We start from the raw sequence: 20,483 nt of genomic DNA on the forward strand, positions 1-20,483 counted from the left end.
TCTCTCCTGCTCTTACCGCCTGCCACTCATGTGGCTTGAAGGATTTACAAGTTAATACTCGACCCATTTGGCCACATTATGAATGCACCTTCCTTGACCATCAACCCTGGAGCGGGACTTGAACCTGAGGTTCTGGCTCAGAGGCAGGGACACTGTCCACTGCACCACAAGAGACCCTTCAGGTGCCTTTATGGAAATGTACAAAGTTACCAATAATATGGAAAACATTGAAACTGAAATGATTTTAAAGTAAAGGAAGGAATCTCGTGTGGGGTATGAACCCAGACTAGTTGGGCCAAAAGGCCTGTTTCTGTGCTGTAAATTTTATGTAATTCTACAATGTAAAAGGCTGATTTAGGAGTGATAACAAAAAGCTCTTTTTGTCAGGAAGAGTGACCAATACACAAAATCGACTCCCAGATGAAGGAATGGAAGCAAAACCAAGCAAGAATTTTCCGTCCCTATCCCAGCGGGAGATTCGGCAGCCCAGCCCAAAGGCCGTTGACTTTTGGAGAGCACAGTTGACGTTTCGAGTCCTCATGACCCTTCAAGGGTCATGAGGACTCGAAACGTCAACTGTGCTCTCCTCCGCCGATGCTGCCAGACCTGCTGAGTTTTTCCGGGTATTTCTGTTTCTGTTTTTGTTTTGGATTTCCAGCATCCGCAGTTTTTTGCTTTCATCTCCGTTGACTTTTGGTGGGATTGGACGATCCCAGCAGCAGTCCAGGCAGGGCCAGAAAATCCCAGCCCGAAGAATTATTCAACCGTCTGTCGGATTGCCATCCCTCCCAAAATGGACGGGAGTCTGCCATATTTGCCGTCAATCTCCTGCCTGATTTTTAAAGGCAAGAGGTTCACCTTTACCCACTTTGCAACCGTTGCCAGGAAAAGAACAAACAAATTGATGACATAAGCCTAAATCTGAGTTGATAGGATTGTTTCCCCACAGCATCTTGGGAAATACACGGATTTCCAAGACAATATAATTCACCTCGCCGGGTGCTCAGGAAATCTCAGAGCGGTAAATGTGACCAAGGTTCGAGGTTGCAAAATGGCAGCGAGAGAGCTCACCAACAGGGACAGGCTCAGGCCTAGTGGAAACCTAGTTCTGAGCCTCTGTTGCACTGTGGGCTCGGTTTGTGCACTGAACGCTTCGGAGTTCTGCAAATGTTGCTAGGGTGGAGCATGCAGCTTTGGCGGTTGGTGCTGTAAGTATGGACGCGAGATTAAAGCAGTTAAGTATCTTCATTTCAAACATGTCTGTTAGAGCAGATCAGCTGGAGGTGAGGTAGACAGACAGAGCTTTCTGTACCCATGCTGAGATCTGTCTGCTCGTTAAAAGCGCTGGTTAAATTATTCGTACCACTGAATTGCGGGGGTAGTCTGAGGACTTTTATAATTAGCATCACATCAGCTGCATCTGTTGCCAAATTTGATGCAGTATTAACTCAGTCGGCACAGTGTAACTTATTTGTTTTCTTCTAATCTTGGGATGTTAAACACATGTTAATCTTGGGATGTGTTGGAAGCCAGAATTAGACATTCAAGAGTTCCCAAAATGGTTGTTGTGGGTGGGAAAGAAAGGAGAAACCAAAAATAGAAATAAATGTCAAAAACCTGAATCTAGGGTAGTGGCCAAGGGAAGTGGGGTGAGATGATGGGTTAGGTGAGAAATTGGGCCAGTGAAGAAATTCACCCGCTCGTGCCACACCGTCGGCTTTCCGTGACATCACTTCCGCCAACGTATCCCAGAATATGTCCAGCCCGAGTTGGAACACCTTACCAACTAGACAATGTAATGGGAAGCCTTAATAAGCCGAATGATCTGGCTGTAAAGCAGCCTTTAGGAAATAGTGACCATACTATAATAGCATTTTACATTAAGTTTGGAAGTGATGTAGTTCATTCTGAAACTACAGTCTTAAATCTGAACAAAGGAAACTATGATGTTATGAGGGGCAAGGTGGCTATGGTGGATTAGGAACATATACTAAAAAAATTAACAGCAGACAGGCAATGACTAGTATTTAAAGAATTATTATATGGTCTACAACAAATTTACATTCCTGTAAGATGCAAAACCCAATAGGAAAGGTGAATCAACCATGGCTAACAAAAGATGTCAAACATTGCGTTATATCAAAGCAAGAGGCTTATAAGGTTGCCAGGAAAAGTGGTGGACCTGAGGATTGGGAGCAATATAGAACCAGCAAAGGAGGGCCAAGAAACTGATAAAGAAAGGGAAAAGAGAATATGAATACAAGCTAGCGAGGAACATAAAGGCAAACTGTAAAAGCTTCTTTAGGTATGTGAAAAGGAAAAGATTAGCAAGGACAAATGTGGACCCATTGCGGGCAGAGACAGGAGAATTTATAATGGAGAATAGGGAAATGGCGGAGAAACTAAACAATTACTTTGTGTCTGTCTTCACAGGTGAAGATACAGAAAATCTCCCAGAAATACTAGGGAACCAAGAGGCTTGTGAAAATAGGGAACCAAAAGAAATTAGTGTTAATAAAGAGGTGGCGCTCAAAAAATTAATTGGATTGAAGGTTGATAAATCCCCTGGACCTGATGAGCTACATCCTAGAGTGTTGAAGGAGGTGGCTATAGAGATAGTGGATGTATAGATGGTTATCTTTCAAAATTCTATAGATTCTGGAAAGGTTCCTGCAGACTGGAAAGTAGCAAAATTAACCGCACTATTGAAAGAAGGGAGGGAGAGAGAAAACAGAGAACTACACACCCATTAGTTTGACGTCAGTAGCAGGGAAAATGTTAGAACCTATTTTTAAAGATGTGATAACTAGACAGTTAGAAAATAATGATCTGATTGGAGAGAGTCAACATGGATATATGAAAGGGAAATCATGTTTAATAAACCCATTGGAGTTTTTTGAAGATGTTACTTTTAGCATAGATAAAGAAGAACCACTGGATGTGGTGTATTTGGATTTCCAGGAGGCTTTTAATAAGGTCCCAAATGGAAGGTTAATAAACAAAATTAGATCACGTTGGACTGGGGTAATATACTGGTTTGGATTGAGAATTGGTTAACCAACAGAAAGCAGAGAGTAGGAATAAACGTGCCATTCTCAGGGTGACAGGCTGTTCTCACAGAGTGCTACAAGGATCGCACTGGGGCCACAGCTGGTCACAATCTATATAAATTATTTGAACATGGGGACCAAATGTAATATTTCCAAATTTGCTGATGACACAGTGGGAGTGGGCGTTATGAAGAGGATGCTTCAAGTGGACTTGGACAGGCTAAAGTGACTGGGCAAGAACATGACAGATGAAATATAATGTGAATAAGTTTGAAGTTATCCACTTTGGTAGAAAGAAAAACAGAAAGGCAGAGTGTTTCTTAAATGGTGAGAGGTTGGGAAGTGCTGATGTCCAAAGGGACCTGGGTGTCCTTGTTCATGAGTCACTAAAAGCCAGCAAGCAGGTGCATCAAGCAATTAAGAAGGTAAATTGTATATTGACCTTCATTGCTAGGGGATTTGAGTGCAGGGGTAAAGATGTCTTGCTGCAATTGTATAGAGCCTCAGGGTGGAGTACCTAGGTTATTGTGTTTGGTTTTGGTCTCCTTATCTAGTATATATTTGCCATAGAGGGAGTGCGACAGAAGCTCACCAGACTATTGCCTGGGATGATGAGATTGTCTTATGAGGAGAGAGTCAGGAAACTGGGCCTGTATTCTCTGGAGTTTAGGAGAATGAGAAGTGATCTCATTGAAGCATACAAAATTCTTACAAGGTGTGACAGGGTAGATGTAGATAGGATGTTCCCCCTGGCTGGTGAGTCTAGAACCAGGGGACACAGTCTCAGAATAAGGGGTATGCCTTTTAAGACTGAGATGAGGAGGAATTTTTTCACTCAAGAGGATGGTGAATCTTTGGAATTCTCTGCCCCAGAGGGCTGTGGAAGCTCAATCATTGAGTATGTTCAAGACAGAAAGCGATAGCTTTCTGGAGACTAGTGACATCACAGGATATGGGGATAGCGTGGGAAGGTGACATTTAGGTAGATGATCCTCCATGATCTAATTGAATGGTGGAGCAGGCTTAATGGGCCGAATGGCCTACTCCTGCTCCTATTTTCACATACCTGTCATTACTTTGTGAGCAGACACAGAGTACCATAGGCTGGGAGACATTTAGAAAAGAAGGTAACATTGTCCTTTGGAAGAGAAGCCCAGGAGACATCTTGGTTTGGGGAATTCAAATCCTGACCAAAGGTCATCAACCTGAAACGTTAACTCTACTTCTTTTTCCACAGGTGCTGCCAGTTCTGCTGAGTCCTTCCAGCATTTTCTGCTTTTATTCCAGGTTCAGGCCCATGCAGTTTTGAGATTGTTGAAGAGGTTAACTGGATACAACCAGCCACAGTTTCTTTTGAACAGTGGCTAGTGTTTTTATTTATTTAGTTTTTAATCGAGGAAGGGCCAACGCCAATAGTACAGGACACCAGCAATGGTTAAATTGCGAGGCTATGCTTAGGTCACTTGAGCTTCCCGCCCAGCTCACCATCTCCGTCAACGTCAGCCTGAGATCTCACTGCATGTGACGCTCTACAAAATGTGACCTCAGAAATGGGGTTAGGCTGGGAATGTTCAACATGTGCCTTCACCGTCATAAACATTGTTTGTCCTTGAAAGACTTTGGAGTTTAGTTTCCTCTGTGAATGCACTGCTTGATTTGTTTGTGTCCTTTTTGTTGTATGTTCTTTAAACCAACTGTTTACCCTTTTGGATTAATGTGGTAGTTCTGACATGCAAATTATAGTTACATAAGTTACAATATGCTACTTTTACAACACTTCGGAAACGGTGTTTATTTATTCATCAGAAAAATAACAAGCTTTATTCCATATTTTTATTCCATCTTGTAACATATGATAATGAATCACAGAAACATTTTAAGAGATCAAGGAGCCCATTACAGAACATGTTGCCCTTCAGTTGTCATCCTTCATCCATTCTCGTCCAGCACTAATCACTAACTCTTGGACGATGTATAAACAGAGCTGTACTCAGTTCTCTCAGGTCCAACCCTGATTTTGTTATCAAACCTGCCAACAAAGGTGGTGCTGTTGTTGTCTGGCGTACTGACCTCTACCTCGCAGAGACTGAGCGCCAACTCGCAGACAATCCCTCCTACCTCCCCCTGGATATGACCCCACCACCAAACATCAAACCATTATTTCCAGGACTGTCACTGACCTCATCTCCTCTTGACATCTTCCTTTCACATCTTCCAACCTCATAGTCTCCCAACCCTGCACAACCCGCTTCAACTTCCTTCCCAAAATCCACAAACAGGACTGTCCTGGTAGACCCATCGTGTCAGCCTGTTCCTGTCCCATAGAACTCATTTCTTCCTATTCTGACTCCATTCTCTCTCCCCTTGTCCAATCTCTTCCCACCTGCATTCATGATCCCTCTGATGCCCTACATCATATCAACAATTTCCAGTTTCCCGGCCCTAACCGCCTCCTCTTCACCATGACTGTCCATTCCCTCTACACCTCCATCCCCCACCAGGGTAGGCTGAGGGCTCTCCGCTTCTTCCTTGAAGAGAGGCCCGAACAATCCTCATCCACCACCACTCTCCTCCGTCTGGCTGAACTTGTTTTCTCACTGAACAATTTCTCCTTAAACTCCTCTCACTTCCTCTAAATAAAAAGTGTGGCAATGGGTACCCGCATGAGTCCCAGTTATGTCTGTCCCTTTGTGGGGTATGTGGAACATTCCTTGTTCCAGTCCTAATCAGGACTTCTCCCACAACTCTTCTCTCGGTACTTTGATGACTGTATCGGTGCTGCTTCATGCTCTTGTCTGGACCTGGAAAAATTTATTGATTTTGTTTCCAATTTCCACCCCTCTCTCACCTTCACATCTCCAACACTTCCTTTCCCCTCCTTGACCTCTCTGTCTCCATTCCTGGTGATAGATTGTCTACCAATATTCATTACAAGTGCATCAACTCCCACAGTTACCTCGACTACAGCTCCTCACACCCCGCTTTATGTATGGACTCCATCCCATTTTCCCAGTGCCTCCGCCTCCATTGCATCTGTTCCGATGATGCCACTTTCCAAAATGGTGCTTCTGACATTTCTTCCTTTTCTCTTAACCGAGCTTTCCCATCCACTGTGGTTGACAGCGCCTTCAACCATGTCCAACCCACCTCCCACACCTCTGCCCTCACCCCATCCCCTCCCTCCCAGAACCATGATAGGGTCCCTCTTGTCCTCACTTTTTACCTCAGTGGCCTCCGGATTCAAAGGATTATCCTCCGCTATTTCCGCCAACTCCAGCATGATGCCACCAGCAAACACATCTTCCCCTCAACTTCCCTTGTCAGCATTCCGTAGGGACCATTCCCTCCGTGACACCCTGGTCAACTCTTCCATCACCCTAACTCCTCATCCCCTTCCCATGGCATCTTCCCATGCAATTGCAGAAGGTGCAACACCTGCCCCTTTACCTCCTCCCTCCTCACTGGCCAGCGCTTCTCTTGCACCTCCTTCAACTTAGTCTACTGCATTTGCTGCTCCCAATGTGGTCTCCTCTACATTGGGGAGACTAAATGCGGACTGGGGGTGACCGCTTTGCAGAACACCTTCGGTCTGTCCACAAGCTTGACCCAGACCTTCCTGTCGCTTGCCATTTCAACACATGATCCTGCTCTCATGCCCTCATCTCCATCCTTGGCTTGCTGCAATGTTCCAGTGAAGCTCAACGCAAACAGGAGGAACAGCACCTCATCTTCCAATTAGGCACCTTACAGCCTTCCAGACTCAACATTGAGTTCAACAACTTCAGACCATGAACTCTCTCCTCCATCTTTACCCCTTTCTTAACTCAATTTTTCAAAACTTATTTAATCAGTTTTTCTTTTACATTTTATCCCTTTTATCCTTTCCCCCAACCCCACCCACTTCCCCTCCCCCATCTTACAGGGCTATCTGAAACTTGTTTCTATGTTGTGCTCTCAAAGAGCGCTGACCCTTGTTCTGCGCTTAACACATCTGCTATCTTCCCTTTATGCCACTATCAGCACCTTCTTTAGTCTTTAACACCACCATCAACACTCCCTTTGGCTTTTGTCTATGAGATCTTTGTCAATGTCTCTTGAGCTCCCACCTATCCCTGAAAAGAATGTGCAAGGTTACAGGGATAAGGCATGGGAGTGGGACTAGGTGGAATGCTCTTTCAGACAGCCAGTACAGACACGATGGGCCGAATGGCCTCCTTCTGCACTGTAAAGATACCGTGATGCTGTGCTTCTATTTTGCTCCACCTGCTCATCCCTTCTTATACAGTCCAAAATCCATCACATTCCTACTTCTCTTTAGCTCTGAAGAAGAGTCATACGGGCTCGAAACGTTAACTCCATTTCTCTCTCCACAGATGCTGCCAGACCTGCTGAGATTTTTCAACGTTTTCTGTTTTTATTATTAAAAGAGCTTGTTGTCTGTTGTGGAATTCTGTTACCATCCACTTTCTCTATATTCCAATCTTTCTTGTTTCATTTCTTGTGCTCATTGCTCTTCTAAACTTTTTTCTCTTGTTCCTCCTTAAAATAAAATCATGCCGTCCTACATCATTTCTCTTTCCCTTTATCCCCGCTGCATTGAAATTAAGAACCTGAATTTATATAGCACCTGTATAATGCCCTAAAGCGCTTTACAGCCAATTAAGTACTTTTTGAAGTGTATCCAGTGTTGTAGGAAACGCACCAGCCAATTTACACACAGAAAGCGCCCACAAAGAACAATGTGAGAAAGGCCAGATAACCTGTTTGTTAATGATATTGATTGAGGGATGAATGATGCCCAGGATTACCAGGGGATAAATCCCCTGTTCTTCTTCAATATTATGCCATGGGATCTTTTACACCAACCGGAGAGGGTGAGATTTTGGGTTTAACTTTGCATCCAAAAGACAGCACCTCTGGCGCTGCAGCGCCTCCTTCAGTGCTGCACTGGAATATCAACCTAGACTTCTGTACTCAAGCATCTGGAGTGAGACCTGAGCCTGCAACCATCTGACTCAGCGGCGTGAGGGCTACCCAATGAGCCACTGCTGATACCTAGGCATCAAGCATCCTATTCAAACTCATACTTTCCAAAGAGCCTCAAAGCTGTGGCATTTCATACCTCTTAGAGTTTTTGTTTCCTCCTATAATTTACAAGTCTTCACATTCCAGCTAGGCTGTTACCCCGTCACTGTGGTAGACTGGGTGTGATATTGTGAAATGAGTGAACCCGATTTACATCTTTCCCCATTTTTATTTCCAGGAACCAGCTATCATCATTCTACACTGTTGCAAAGAGATTAGATCTACCCCATTGATTCATAATTAGCCTTATCTGCTCTCCAATTTTTTTTTTAACCTAGAGGATGCTCGACGCTGTAGCCCTAGACCCCTCATCTAGATTTCTCAATTTCAATCTACCAACCTCAGGGAAAATGTTCCATTTCATTTGGGGCAAGTGCATTTCTTCAGCTATAACCTATTTACCATATGCTCCTTGAGGCAATGTTACTTAAGCTCTCATTGTGGCTTTCTGAAGAATATTCCACTTCACAGCTGCCAAGTTCCATTATGTGCCTGATAAAGGTCAGACATGGAAAAAACACTAAGCGGCACGAGTGGCTTCAATTCTGTTTACTTGTTGCATCCTGAATTTGCTGAGCTTCACTCTGGCCCGGCTGCCATTCTTTACCAAATTCTCAGACGGTTGTTACATCATGAGAAAGCAATTAAAAGAGCTTTATTGAAAGCATTCCCACCAGTAATGTACACAAAACCTGAGTCAATCACGGTACCATGAAGTGCGGAACTCAGACCGGCAAAAGTTCATGCACAAGCATTTAACTTATTGCTGTTGTTTTTACACAAATGTTAATTACTATAAACCGGCAGGTTATTCATGGTTGGAAAAGGCATGAGGAGGATTTTCTGTAAGAGATTGTTTCATGACAATACTACATTGACCCTGTTTGGTAAACACGCTGTGATAGTGGGGCGGCTTAAGAGATGACACGATCCGGATCCCTGTTCAAAATGCACATGACTCATGTGTGAGATTGCAGCCAACCCACTGGGCTGGTCTGGATGATGCTGGGCGGGTAAGAGGTTGATCTTTTGGAATGCAGCCCAGGCTGATGGGATGAGAGCTGCCTCCTCCTAGGCGTACGTTTCCCATGTTTGGGTATCCAATTCAGCCCCTGGCAGGTGGGCACAACTTCACAGAACAAATCCGGGCATAACTTGGCATAAATTTCCATTGGCAGAATCGCCTGGAGAGGTCACGAGGATGGTTGCACAGGAACAGAAATGTCACTTTATTGCAGTTACCATTCAGGATCTGCTGGAACTACTCAGAAACACTAGAGAGGTTTTCCCAGGCCTGTCACTGTCCCTATAATAATGCAGAAATCTCTAGGCATGAGGTAAAATAAACCACAAGCAGAGGGTCACTGTGGTGCCATTAACGTGTTGTGATGATATAAAAAGAACAAGTTTAGTTCTTATACTTGGGAATGGAGCACATCAGCATTGGTACTTTAATTACTGAAGGGCAGCACCTTGTGGTTAAAAAAAACAAGGTATCTTACCGTACTCAGGAAACAAATGGTTGCATCAGTGTTGTTTCCTCGTGTGTTCAGTGTCCAGACATTATCATGTATCATTACATTACATTATCATATCATTACATTATCATGGCAGCAGCATCGTGTGCTTCTGATGTTAACCCTTTACCCTACCAGAACCATCAGTAACTTGGTGGAAAGAGCTCCTGACTCTGAATCAGAAGGTTGTGAATTTTGTTCTACATCCGGAGTTCATCGCATAAAATAAGCTGACATTCCAGCGTAGGACTGAGGGGATACGAGAGTAGATGTGATTTTAAAGCAAGGCCCCACCTCCCTGTGCAGGTGGACATTAAGGATTCCTTGTCACTATTTGAACACTGGCAGGGCATTGACTCAGTGTGCTGGTCAACATTTATCACTCAACGAACACCATCGCAGGACAGATTTATTTTCTTGTTGTACTGAGCCCTTGCTGTGTACAGCATTTCCCGGCCCAATAGCAGTCATTACAGCCCAAATAAATTTGAAGTATGTGAGGCCATTAGCCATGCTTCTGGAAGCTGTGCTAAGAAGCATTTTAATAGGGTGAATAAGGAGAGATTGTCTCCACCAGCAGGATGTTTATTAACCAAGGGACGCAGATTTAAGATAATTGGAAAAAGAACCAGAGGGGAGACATTTTTTCACGCAGAAGGTTGTTATGATCTGAAATGCACTACCTCAATGGTTAATGGAAGCAGATTCAACAGTAACTTTCAATAAAGGGATTTGGTAAACACTTGAAGAGGAAAAATGTGCAGGTCTCTGGAAAAAAAATCAAGGGAGAGGACCAATTGTGCATAAGAACCAGCTTAAGTATGATGGGCTGAATGGTCTCCTTCGGTGTGGTTTGGTTCTATGCATAGAAAAACATAGAAAGTCACTTTAATCCATTCAAATAGATATTTGGTAGTACAGAACTTGAATATTGCTGAAAAAGAGACATACTATCGAAGCTTTTTGTCTTGCACTCATCAGGATGTCTACACATGATAAACCAATAGTAAAGGGAACAACAATTTATACTGCATGGGAAGAGAGTGCTGATTAGTTGGCAAGTGGACTCTGATCGGTAGAGGCATTGCCATGGAGAATGTAGCAAAGAACAGTTAACTGCCAAGCTTTTGTTTCAAATTCAAACCAGGCAGGTCAACCCTAATTGGTCAAGGCATTACCATGGGGACTGAATCAGGAAATGATAATCCCCCAAGCTTTTGTTTAGTTGGAAAAGGTGTAATGTATAGACATGCACCTTCTGTCAGTGGCAGGGTCGGGCTGTGAGGATGGCAGTTGGGGGTGGAGGTGTAGTTGGCGGGTGGAGAGCGAGGTCAGGAGCGTAAGGGTGCAGTCAGGTGAGGGGAGCACAGTTGGAAGGGGCCAGGGTCTAGTTGGGGGGGGTGGGGCATGCAATCAAGGGGGTGGGGGTGTGGTTGGGAGTGGTAGGGAGGGCAGTCAGATTGTGGGGGTGTAGTCAGTGAGTCCAGTGGATGTCTGGGGTGTCAGGGTGTCTACGGGAAGGGGTGTGCATAGTTGGGTAGCCAGGGGTCAGGAGGTCCCATGAGGGTCGAGGGGGGATGGTGGGAGTTAATGGGGGGAGTCACATAGCCCATGGGGGTTGTGGGGGGTAGAGGTGGGGTGGTCTTTATAATAGCTACCGAGAAGCCAGAAGTGGTTTTAATTCTTCTAACATTTTCTGGGTAATTATTGGTGTAACACAGGCCAAACCCTCCGAAGTTTGCAATTTAAATCGCATTATTGGGTGGTTCCCAGTGCAGGGAAATTGCCCAATGGAAGTTTGAACTTCCCAGGCAATTGCCATGCAAACTTTACCTGGGAGCTTCTGTGGGGTGGGTGTGGAGGACTGGGGTGCATTTCAAATCCTAACCATTCATTGCGTTTCAATCTTTTTCCTCTTGTTACTTCTGTCCCTTTGCGAAGCACCTTAAATTTGTGCCCTCTGGTTATCGAGCCTTCATTCAACCATTGGAGATAGTTTCCCTTTTTTACTCCAACTAAACCCTTCATGATTTTAAACATCTCCATCAAATCTCCTCTTAGCCTGCTCTCCACAAAGCAGCACATCCCCTGCTTCTCCAATTGTCTCACCCTCAGCAGAAGCAAGGTTTATTGGATTGCAGAGGATATGGAGAACAAGGGAGCAGCCGGAGACAGGCAATGTTGGCAAACCCAAACAGGAGCCAGATCGATATCTGCCAGGGAAACTGGTGGAGAGGTTTGAGAGCTGGGACCAGACTCACTGACTCCAGCAATCTCTTTTGACCCTCAATTCCGATAGTCCCCAGGCCAAGTTCACACTGGGTGCACTTAGGATGATTTTCACGAGTTGGAAAAAGAAATTCTAAACATGGAAAATTGTTCCTTAATCCGCACAGACAGTATTCAACAAAAATGTTAAACATTGCTGAAAATAACAGATATCATTGAATGACTGAACAAGCAGGAAAACACAGACTGAGGTACACAACTTGGGGGGGGGCTGCAGAGTGAGGGAGACACACAGTGAAGGACACACAATTTCTTGGTAAGCTATTTATGTGAAATGAAGGTTTCTGTTAACATTCTAATGCTCCGAATTATTTCCTTTGGGTTTACCGTATATTTACACAGCTGAGACGATGGAGTCCAAGATCTTTTCTGGAAATATATCTTTCAGCTTCTAAGTTAGGTTTCGATGTTGAGCACAAGCTATTTATAAGCTGGAAAGCCTAATGCTGCCCTGAACTGCTCTTGGTGGGAAACCTGTTGATCCAGACTGTGCGGTAAAGTCGAGTTCTGTTTTAATCTGAGGAGGCTTCTCAGCAGGGAATTGGATTTAAAACTTTTCTTTTACTGTTGATTGACCTCAGTCTGGTTTACAACATAAGAATACTTTCTCCTTGGGAAACAAACCTAGCTGTTTTCTCAAGATATCTCTTTGGCCTGTATTACATAAAAATTAGGAGCAGGAGTTGTGGGCCATGCAGGCCCGAGATCCCGTTCTGCCATTTACAAAGATCATGACTGTGCTTTAACATCAACTCCACTTCCCTGGTGTATCTTCATATCCTTTGATTTTCTTAGTGCCAAAAAATTTATCGATCTCAGTCTTGAAGATACTCAACAACTGAGCATCCACAGCTCTTGGGGATAGAGAATTCCAAAGATTCACAACTCTGTCAATGAAAAGAATTCTCCTCATCTCAGTCCTAAATGGTTGACCACTTAACCTAAGACTATGAGCCTTGGCTCTAGACAGTCCAGGCAGAGGAAACAGCCTTTCACCGTCTACCCTGTCACACCCTCTCAGCTACAATTACACCTTCATTGCAGAAGCAGAGGCCCTGGTTTGAAAGTGAACAGGTACCGAGTGTGTGAGACCCAAAGCGGACAGTGAACCCAGGGAGCCTGGGTCCTTGAGCGCCGGCCATCATTACTGTCCAGACGCACAGTGACCGGTCTGAACCCAGCCAGATCCACTGAGCTGCTCAATAGAGCGGGTTAGCATTGGGACACAGTTTCAGCCAGGCAGTGGTGGGCCCCCATCACCTGCAGGAACCTGGAGGCTGACTGAAATTCCCAGCCAGCCTGGGAATTTCAGTCAGCCTCTGTTAATTGGCCTGAAGTGACCCTTAACGAGCTGTGTGCGGACAAGTAGCCCTGCAGCCCAACCCCCATCCCAGCTCCACAAAAAATGGCCTGAGGGGCATGATGGAGCCAGGGAACCAGCACGCCAGCCAGTGGGGCTATTTTTAGCTCCAGCCCGCCTCTGACCCCAGTCCTAGTGAAGGCTAAGAATTAAGCCCGAGGTCCCTGCATTGTGTCATTTGACCCAGTTATAGGCAGCATTCCCTGCTCACAGTATTAATACTAATGCTCTGAGGGACCAACAGAGCTCACACTCCCAGATTAGCAACATTCATAAGGCGCACACACTGCCAAATGCAGATAGGACAAGATGAGGGATGGAGGAATTTCAACATGAGGAGGAGAACTTTAAAATTGAGGTATTGCTGAACCCATAACCAATGAAGATCACAGAATCACAGAATCACACAGTGCAGAAGAGGCCCTTCGGCCCATCAAGTCTGCACCGACACATGAGAAACACCTGACCTACCTACCTAATCCCACTTACCAGCACTTGGCCCATAGCCTTGAATGTTATGACGTGCCAAGTGCTCATCCAAGTACTTTTTAAAGGATGTGAGGTAACCTGCCTCCACCACCCTCCCAGGCAGTGAATTCCAGACCGTCACCACCCTCTGGGTAAAAAAAGGTTTTCCTCATATCCCCCTAAAGCTCCTGCCCCTCACCTTGAACTTATGTCCCGTCATGGCTGACCCTTCAACTAAGGGGAACAGCTGCTCCCTATCCACCCTGTCCATGCCCCTCATAATCTTGTACACCTCGATCAGGTCGCCCCTCAGTCTTCTCTGCTCCAACGAAAACAACCTAAGTCAATCCAACCTCTCTTCATAACTTAAATGTTTCATCCCAGGCAACATCCCGGTGAATCTCCTCTGCACCACCTCCAGTGCAGCGAACATTGGTGTGATGGGGGAACAGAACTTGTGCAAATTAGGAGCAGAGTTTTTGATGAGTTCAAGCACAAAGAGGGTGGAAGATGGAAGATTTACCAGGAAAACGCTGAAATAGCTTAGTCTGGCAAATAACATATGAATGTAATGTAATGTATGATGGTAGAAACACAGAATATACTCTCATTTTTTAAGGTAAATAGCCTCAGTTTCTTTAGTTTCCATGTAACTGAAGTCTTTCATTCTTATAGCATTCTAGTAACTCTCCTCTGTACCCTTTCCAAGGCCTTGACAGCCTTCCTTAAGTGTGGTGTCCAGAATTAGCCGCAGTTCCCCAGCTGAAGCCTAGCCACTATTTATAAGGATTCAACATGAATTTCTTGCTTTTGTAATCTCTGCTTCTACTATTAAAACCAAGGATCCCGTAAGCATTTCAACAGCCTGCTCAACTTTCCTGCCATCTTCAGAAGCTTGTTGATGTTTAACCGCGGGTCTCTCTGTTCCTGACACCTTTTAAAAATTACACTATTTAGTTTATATTGCCCCTCCTCACTCTTCATTGTTCATTGTTCTCCCTCACACACCCTCTCCTCCCAAATTCCAGACCTTACCGCCATGAGTTTCACTCCCCCTTCCACCCCAAGTTCCATTAGGGCATTCAGGAGAAACATCTTTACCCAGGGGTGATTAGAATGTGGAACTCACTGTACCACAAGGACTATTTGAGGCGGGTAGCAGAGATACATTTAAAGGGAGGCTAAATAACCACATGAGGGGCAAAGGAACAGAAAGATGTGCTGATCGGGTTAGATGAAAACGGTTAGAGGAGGCTCATATGGATTGGCATGGACCAGTTGGGCCAAATTACCTGTTTCTGTGATGTAAATTCTTTGCAATTCTATGCAACATTTTTTTGGCGCAATTCCAGATGTGTCTTTTTTTTTCTCTCCTGCTCTGTGCCAGGCTTCTAGTTGGCGCGCCGTGGGCTGGTGTTGGAAAGAAAAAGACTGGGGATGTGTACCGGTGCCCAGTGAAAAACCAGACAAGCTATGGATGTGGGAAGCTTAACCTCGGTATCATATTCTTTGTTGTGTCATTGATTGTAAAGTGTCCAATTGTGTTGGAAAAAATATCCCTCTTCAAAATGAATGAACCAGTAACTTTGCCCAGTTTCAACTCTAGATCACTGGGCCACACAAGAGAGGTGGGCATCTGTTTGCAGGGGTTTAACATGCAACACTCTCACTCTTAGCTCCAGTAATGTGACTTGGCTCCCCCGAATGGGATCTTAAGATTGTGGGGCATGAAACCACCTAATGATCCCAGACACAATTCTTTGACACTGCTGTTAAGATGTAAGAATTGGGTTTGGTACCCCAAGGCTACATGAGGCAAAAATAGCCAGAAATCTGGATCATCATCACCCATTCACTTATCCGCTGCCAACAAGTGCACTTGGTGAGGACATTACAGTCCATGAGCCTGTCAGTAGTGCTGTTTAGGCATCGAGGAATGGTCACTTGGATGCGTTACTGTTAATATGAGATGCATTGACTGAAAAAAATAAATACTTTAGTTGACCAAAATATATATGATGAAGTATATTTACCACATCTCCCACAGGTATAATAGCCCAATGATACAAAATAAAAATGACTTAAGAAGGTTTTAATCATTTGGTTCAAAATTAATTAAATTGATATTTATATTTAAATGAATGTTCAAGTCACTATTATTGTCTAATGATATCTTTGGGTGGAGAATATTGGGATTAAAATAAGACTTGGGGCAAGAACCATTTAAAATAAACCATTGCTGGCTTCAGGCGTATCTAATCTACTGTTAATTCATTCACACAAGGAAGAGTATCCCTCCCTTATGTGTCGGAGTATAAAGATAATATGCGGCTTGGAATGACTTTAACCAGTAATGCCGAGGACCACTCCTTTGTGGTAAGTAATGGCGGTCGTTTTTTTAAAAAATGTTTTTCTAAGGAAGAAAGATACTTACATTTATATCATACCTTCCACATAGTCAGGATGTCCCAACAAATAATTTTGAAGTGTAGTCGCTGTTGTTATGTAGAAAACACAGCTACAAATTTCCACACAGCAAGCTCCCACAAACAGTGATGAGATACATGACCAATTAATCTGGAGGTTGATTGAGAGAGAAATATTGACCAGGACCCCAGGGCGCACTCCCCAGCTCATCTTCGAAAAAGTGTCACAGGGTCTTTTACATCCACCTGCAAAAACAGGTGAGGCCTTGGTACAACATCTCCTCCATAAAATGGCACTAGCCACGCAGTGCAGCATACCCCCAGTACCGTACTAAAGGGGCAGCCTGAATTTTGTGCTCAAGTCTCTGGAGAGGGACTTGAACCCACAACCTTCTGACTCAGAGGGAAAAATCCCTGAGTGAAGCTGACACTGTAAATAGTTGCACTCAGCAAAAAAATCCAAATGTGTTAATCTGCAGCAACCATTGTATCCCGCTCGATACGTGCATCAAAGGCTCGGGTGAACAAAGGACTTCAGTGCCAAGTGATGGGGCAACTTTTGAGAAACTTGATGATGGCATCAAGATTGTCAACTATTTCTGACCCATTCACCTATCGTTACTGAATCAGGAAAAGCTGCTGGTCCAGACATATTTGCCCAGAATTGTTACATTTTGCCAGAAACGTGCAGAGGTGAAGTCGAGGTGTCAGAGGGAGTGCACAGCCTTCAAAACAACCCACCTACCCAATTCTTCGAGCACCACCTGCCCCACATGTGACAGAGTCTGCAGATCACACCTTGACTTATTCACCATCTCAAAACCCATCGAACCAGAGTGGAAGCAAGTCATCCTCAATCCTGAGGGACTGCCTTAGGAGAAGTAAGAACGGGAAAGACTCCATAAACTATCCCCATCTTCAAGCCAACTAATTCTTAAGCAGCAAGCAAGGTTCTGGAATGGCCATGAGTGCTGCTACCAAGTTATGGCATGAACAACGTACATTGAAGCAGGCTTTCAATGCCAACCCAGGAATCTTGGTGCTCATGGACCTGGTGCCCATATGACACAGTATGGAAGCACGGGCTGCTTTTCAACCTCTCCGCCATCTTACCTCGCAGAGCAATAATCTATCTTCTCAACTCAATGCTCAGCAATGGACACAATCATGTGTACACGGGCACTTAGAAAAGAAGATATAGAACCGTGAAGAATGGACTTCCACAGGCACTCTGGTTATGCAATGTTTACACCAGCAGGTTCCTATGTGCTGATGACTTTGCCTTGGCCACACAAAACAACAATCTGTCAGCCACTCAGGAGACCCTGACCAGCGATTTACAGAGGATGGAGGCCACTTCTGCCGACTGTGACCTCAAGCATACCCACAAAAGACCGTCACTGTGACGTTCCACCTCAACACCATTAATCAAACCGAGTCTAAATTTCCTTCTGTACCATAGAGCTAAACCATGCCAAAAAAACACCCTCCTATTTAGGAGTCACGCTCGACACGCTCTAATATAGACAGCATCTCCAGAACATTGGGAAGAAACTAAGGAATAAGGTCATCGTGATCTAGAAATTCAGTGGATCCACATGAGGAGCAGATCCCTGTACAACATCATTCACTCTGGTGTCATCTACATGTAGAGTATTGCTCCCTGGCATGGCTATTGAGTCCACAGGTCAAATCGGTTGGTGTCCAGCTGACCTTTACTGTGAGAATTATCATCGGTCCAGTTTTGTAAACACCAACACCCCTGCTGCCTGCTCTTGTATACCACACCTCTACCACAATTATGTAGCCTCCAGAGAATACAGCCTGTGCACCAGTGAAGATATGCTAACCCAGGCTGACTTCATTGATCAGCACAAAACCTACTCAAATATTGAAAGTAGTTTGGGACCATCACTGGACCTTCAGTGACTCCCCCGCTCAGTCCTTATGATCAAGGGGGTAATGCTTGGAATAACTGCGACAAACCAAATGGGTTCCTTATAGAGGCCCTCACGATACAACCTGAAAGACCAAACCTCCCCCGCAAACAGCGGGCAACCACCTCAGAATCGCTCAAGGTAGATTCTGCCATGCTCTGCGTAGATGGAAGGTTAAAACATCCTCATCATGCAAATTTTTCCTCTATTCTTTCATGAGATGTGGGCATCACTGTCAAGGCCAGCATTTGTTGCCCATCCCTAATTTCCCTTGAACTGATTGTTTTGTAAGGCCATTTCAGGGGGAAGTTACAAGATTCACATGTAAGCCAGACCCGGTAAGGATGGCAAATTTCCTTCCCTAAAGGGCATTAGAGAACCAGATGGGTTTTTACAACAAGTGATGATATTTTTTATGGTCACTGTCATGCCAAGCAGACATGAGGACATTACAATTTTTTTTAAAAAACCTGTATGCCCACTTTAAAAAGGGCACTGTTGATATGCAAGATAGCTGCCAGAGGTCACCTGACATTTGGAGCTGCAAGTTGGCCAAGCTTCTGGAAGCTTCTCAAAGTGGATTACACTGAAAATGCCTAGACCACATCCTTGTGGAATGTTGCACCTGCCCTTGTCAGGACTTACCTCAAAACAGCGAGGACAGTAAGGCATCAGGTTTTCTGTCTCCAGGTCTACCAGGTAACAAAGGAGATCAAACAAAACTCACAAGGGAAGTGCTAAGGACCTATATCTTCCTCTATTGCATGTTGAAGGTTTTTGACCAAGAGAGGTGGAAGCTCTTTTGTCAACATGAATCAATTGTTTTCCATCAATGGTCAGTCATCACATGACCTAAACTGTTCGATTTTTGAAAGCCATTTATTATAAGCCCTGATTGCTTTTTGCAGCTGCAAAACCAGCAGAAGGAACATCACTGCAGAAACCAGGTGAGAACACGTAGCCTTCTAACAAGTTACAAAGGCATAAAGTTTTAAAGCCTCCTTGAAAGTTTGTTTCCAAAATATCCCGACTTTGTCTGGAAAAGGGAAACTGATCCCCTGACTACAAGTGATATCACCGCTGTCTACTCTACTTGCAGTGCATCTCTTATTCCTGAAGAAACTCCATGAAATCCTGTCTTCAGCTATCGGGACTCGTCTGAACTTTAGCTCCCAAGTGGAAAAGCCCCTCTCATTGGACTCCTACAAACACGCGAACTGTTAACTACTCTGTTTGGTAGTTTAATATTTGTAGAAGTGAAACACCTTTCTTTTACTGCATCTTTCTTGTGTGTATGTGGTGTGTGTGAAATGGCAATAAACTTTTCTGGGATAAGTATCTGTGAATAAACAATGCCCATGGTTTAAATATCTATGAAAATCTGCTGCTAGTGACTTCATAAAACCTGAGCACACACGGACAGGGGGTTTCAGGAACACACTTCAGCCTCATTTAAATTAAACCACACTGATTACAGACAAAAGAATTAGTGGGCTTCAGTCTGTCTCCCTCCCCTGTTTGTAAGTCACCATTACTGAGATTAGCTTTAGATTCCAGTTTTATTAATTGAACTTAAATTCCCCCAACTGCAGTGATGGGATTTGAACCCACATCTTCGCAGTATTAACCTGGCCCTCTGGATTGGTCCAATGACTTTACCATTCCATCACCACTCCCCTGGTGGGCCACCCTTTTCCCTGCACCATCTCCATCCTAATGGAGCTCCTAATCAGACCCTGGAGCACACCATCAAATATTACCATCCAGGAAAACTCACCAGCACCTTGCAAGTAATCCATGCTTTTACACTGGAATATTTGGCCTGGATTTCTGACTTAGATATTGATTCAAGCTAAAAGCAAATTACTGCAGATCATGGAAATCTGAAATAAACCAGAAAAACCTGGAAAAACTCAGCAGGGCTGGCAGCATCTGCGGAGAGAGAAACAGGGTTAATGTTTCGAGTCCACCTGGCTCTTCTTCAGAGCTAAAGAGAAGTAGAAATGTGATGGATTTTATACTGTTTAAGAGGGGGTGGAGCAGTTGGAGCAAAATAGAAGGTCAGGGGTAGGTGGGAGCTCAGGAGAGATTTGACAAGGAGTCATGGACGCAAGGCAAAGGGAATGTTAATGATAGTGTTAAAGACTAAAGAAGGTATTGATAGTGCCATAAAGGTAAAATAGCAGAAAGTGTTAATAACAGAACAAGGGTCAGCGCTCTGTGAAAGCACAATATTGAAACAAGTGACCGATGGCCCTGTGGAGGAGGGGGGAGCAGTTGAGGAAAAGGGACAAAAGAAATAAAATAAATAAAAATTGATCTATTGAAATAAAAATATTGATCCGGTCTTT

General features: G+C 44.3%; 1 protein-coding gene across 1 annotated transcript in view; it reads left to right on the forward strand.

Moving 5' to 3' along the window:
* The window catches only part of itga11a (integrin, alpha 11a), a 138,670-nt gene that overhangs the window by 36,392 nt on the left and 81,795 nt on the right, over positions 1-20,483 (forward strand). Inside the window, exons 3-4 of the mRNA XM_078530067.1 lie at positions 15,157-15,266; positions 16,054-16,145. Of these exons, the coding sequence (XP_078386193.1) occupies positions 15,157-15,266; positions 16,054-16,145 (202 nt within the window). The remainder of the gene's footprint in view (positions 1-15,156; positions 15,267-16,053; positions 16,146-20,483) is intronic.

Source organism: Cetorhinus maximus, chromosome 26 (assembly GCF_964194155.1).
Source record: "Cetorhinus maximus chromosome 26, sCetMax3.hap1.1, whole genome shotgun sequence".
NCBI classification, from domain to species: Eukaryota; Metazoa; Chordata; class Chondrichthyes; order Lamniformes; family Cetorhinidae; genus Cetorhinus; species Cetorhinus maximus.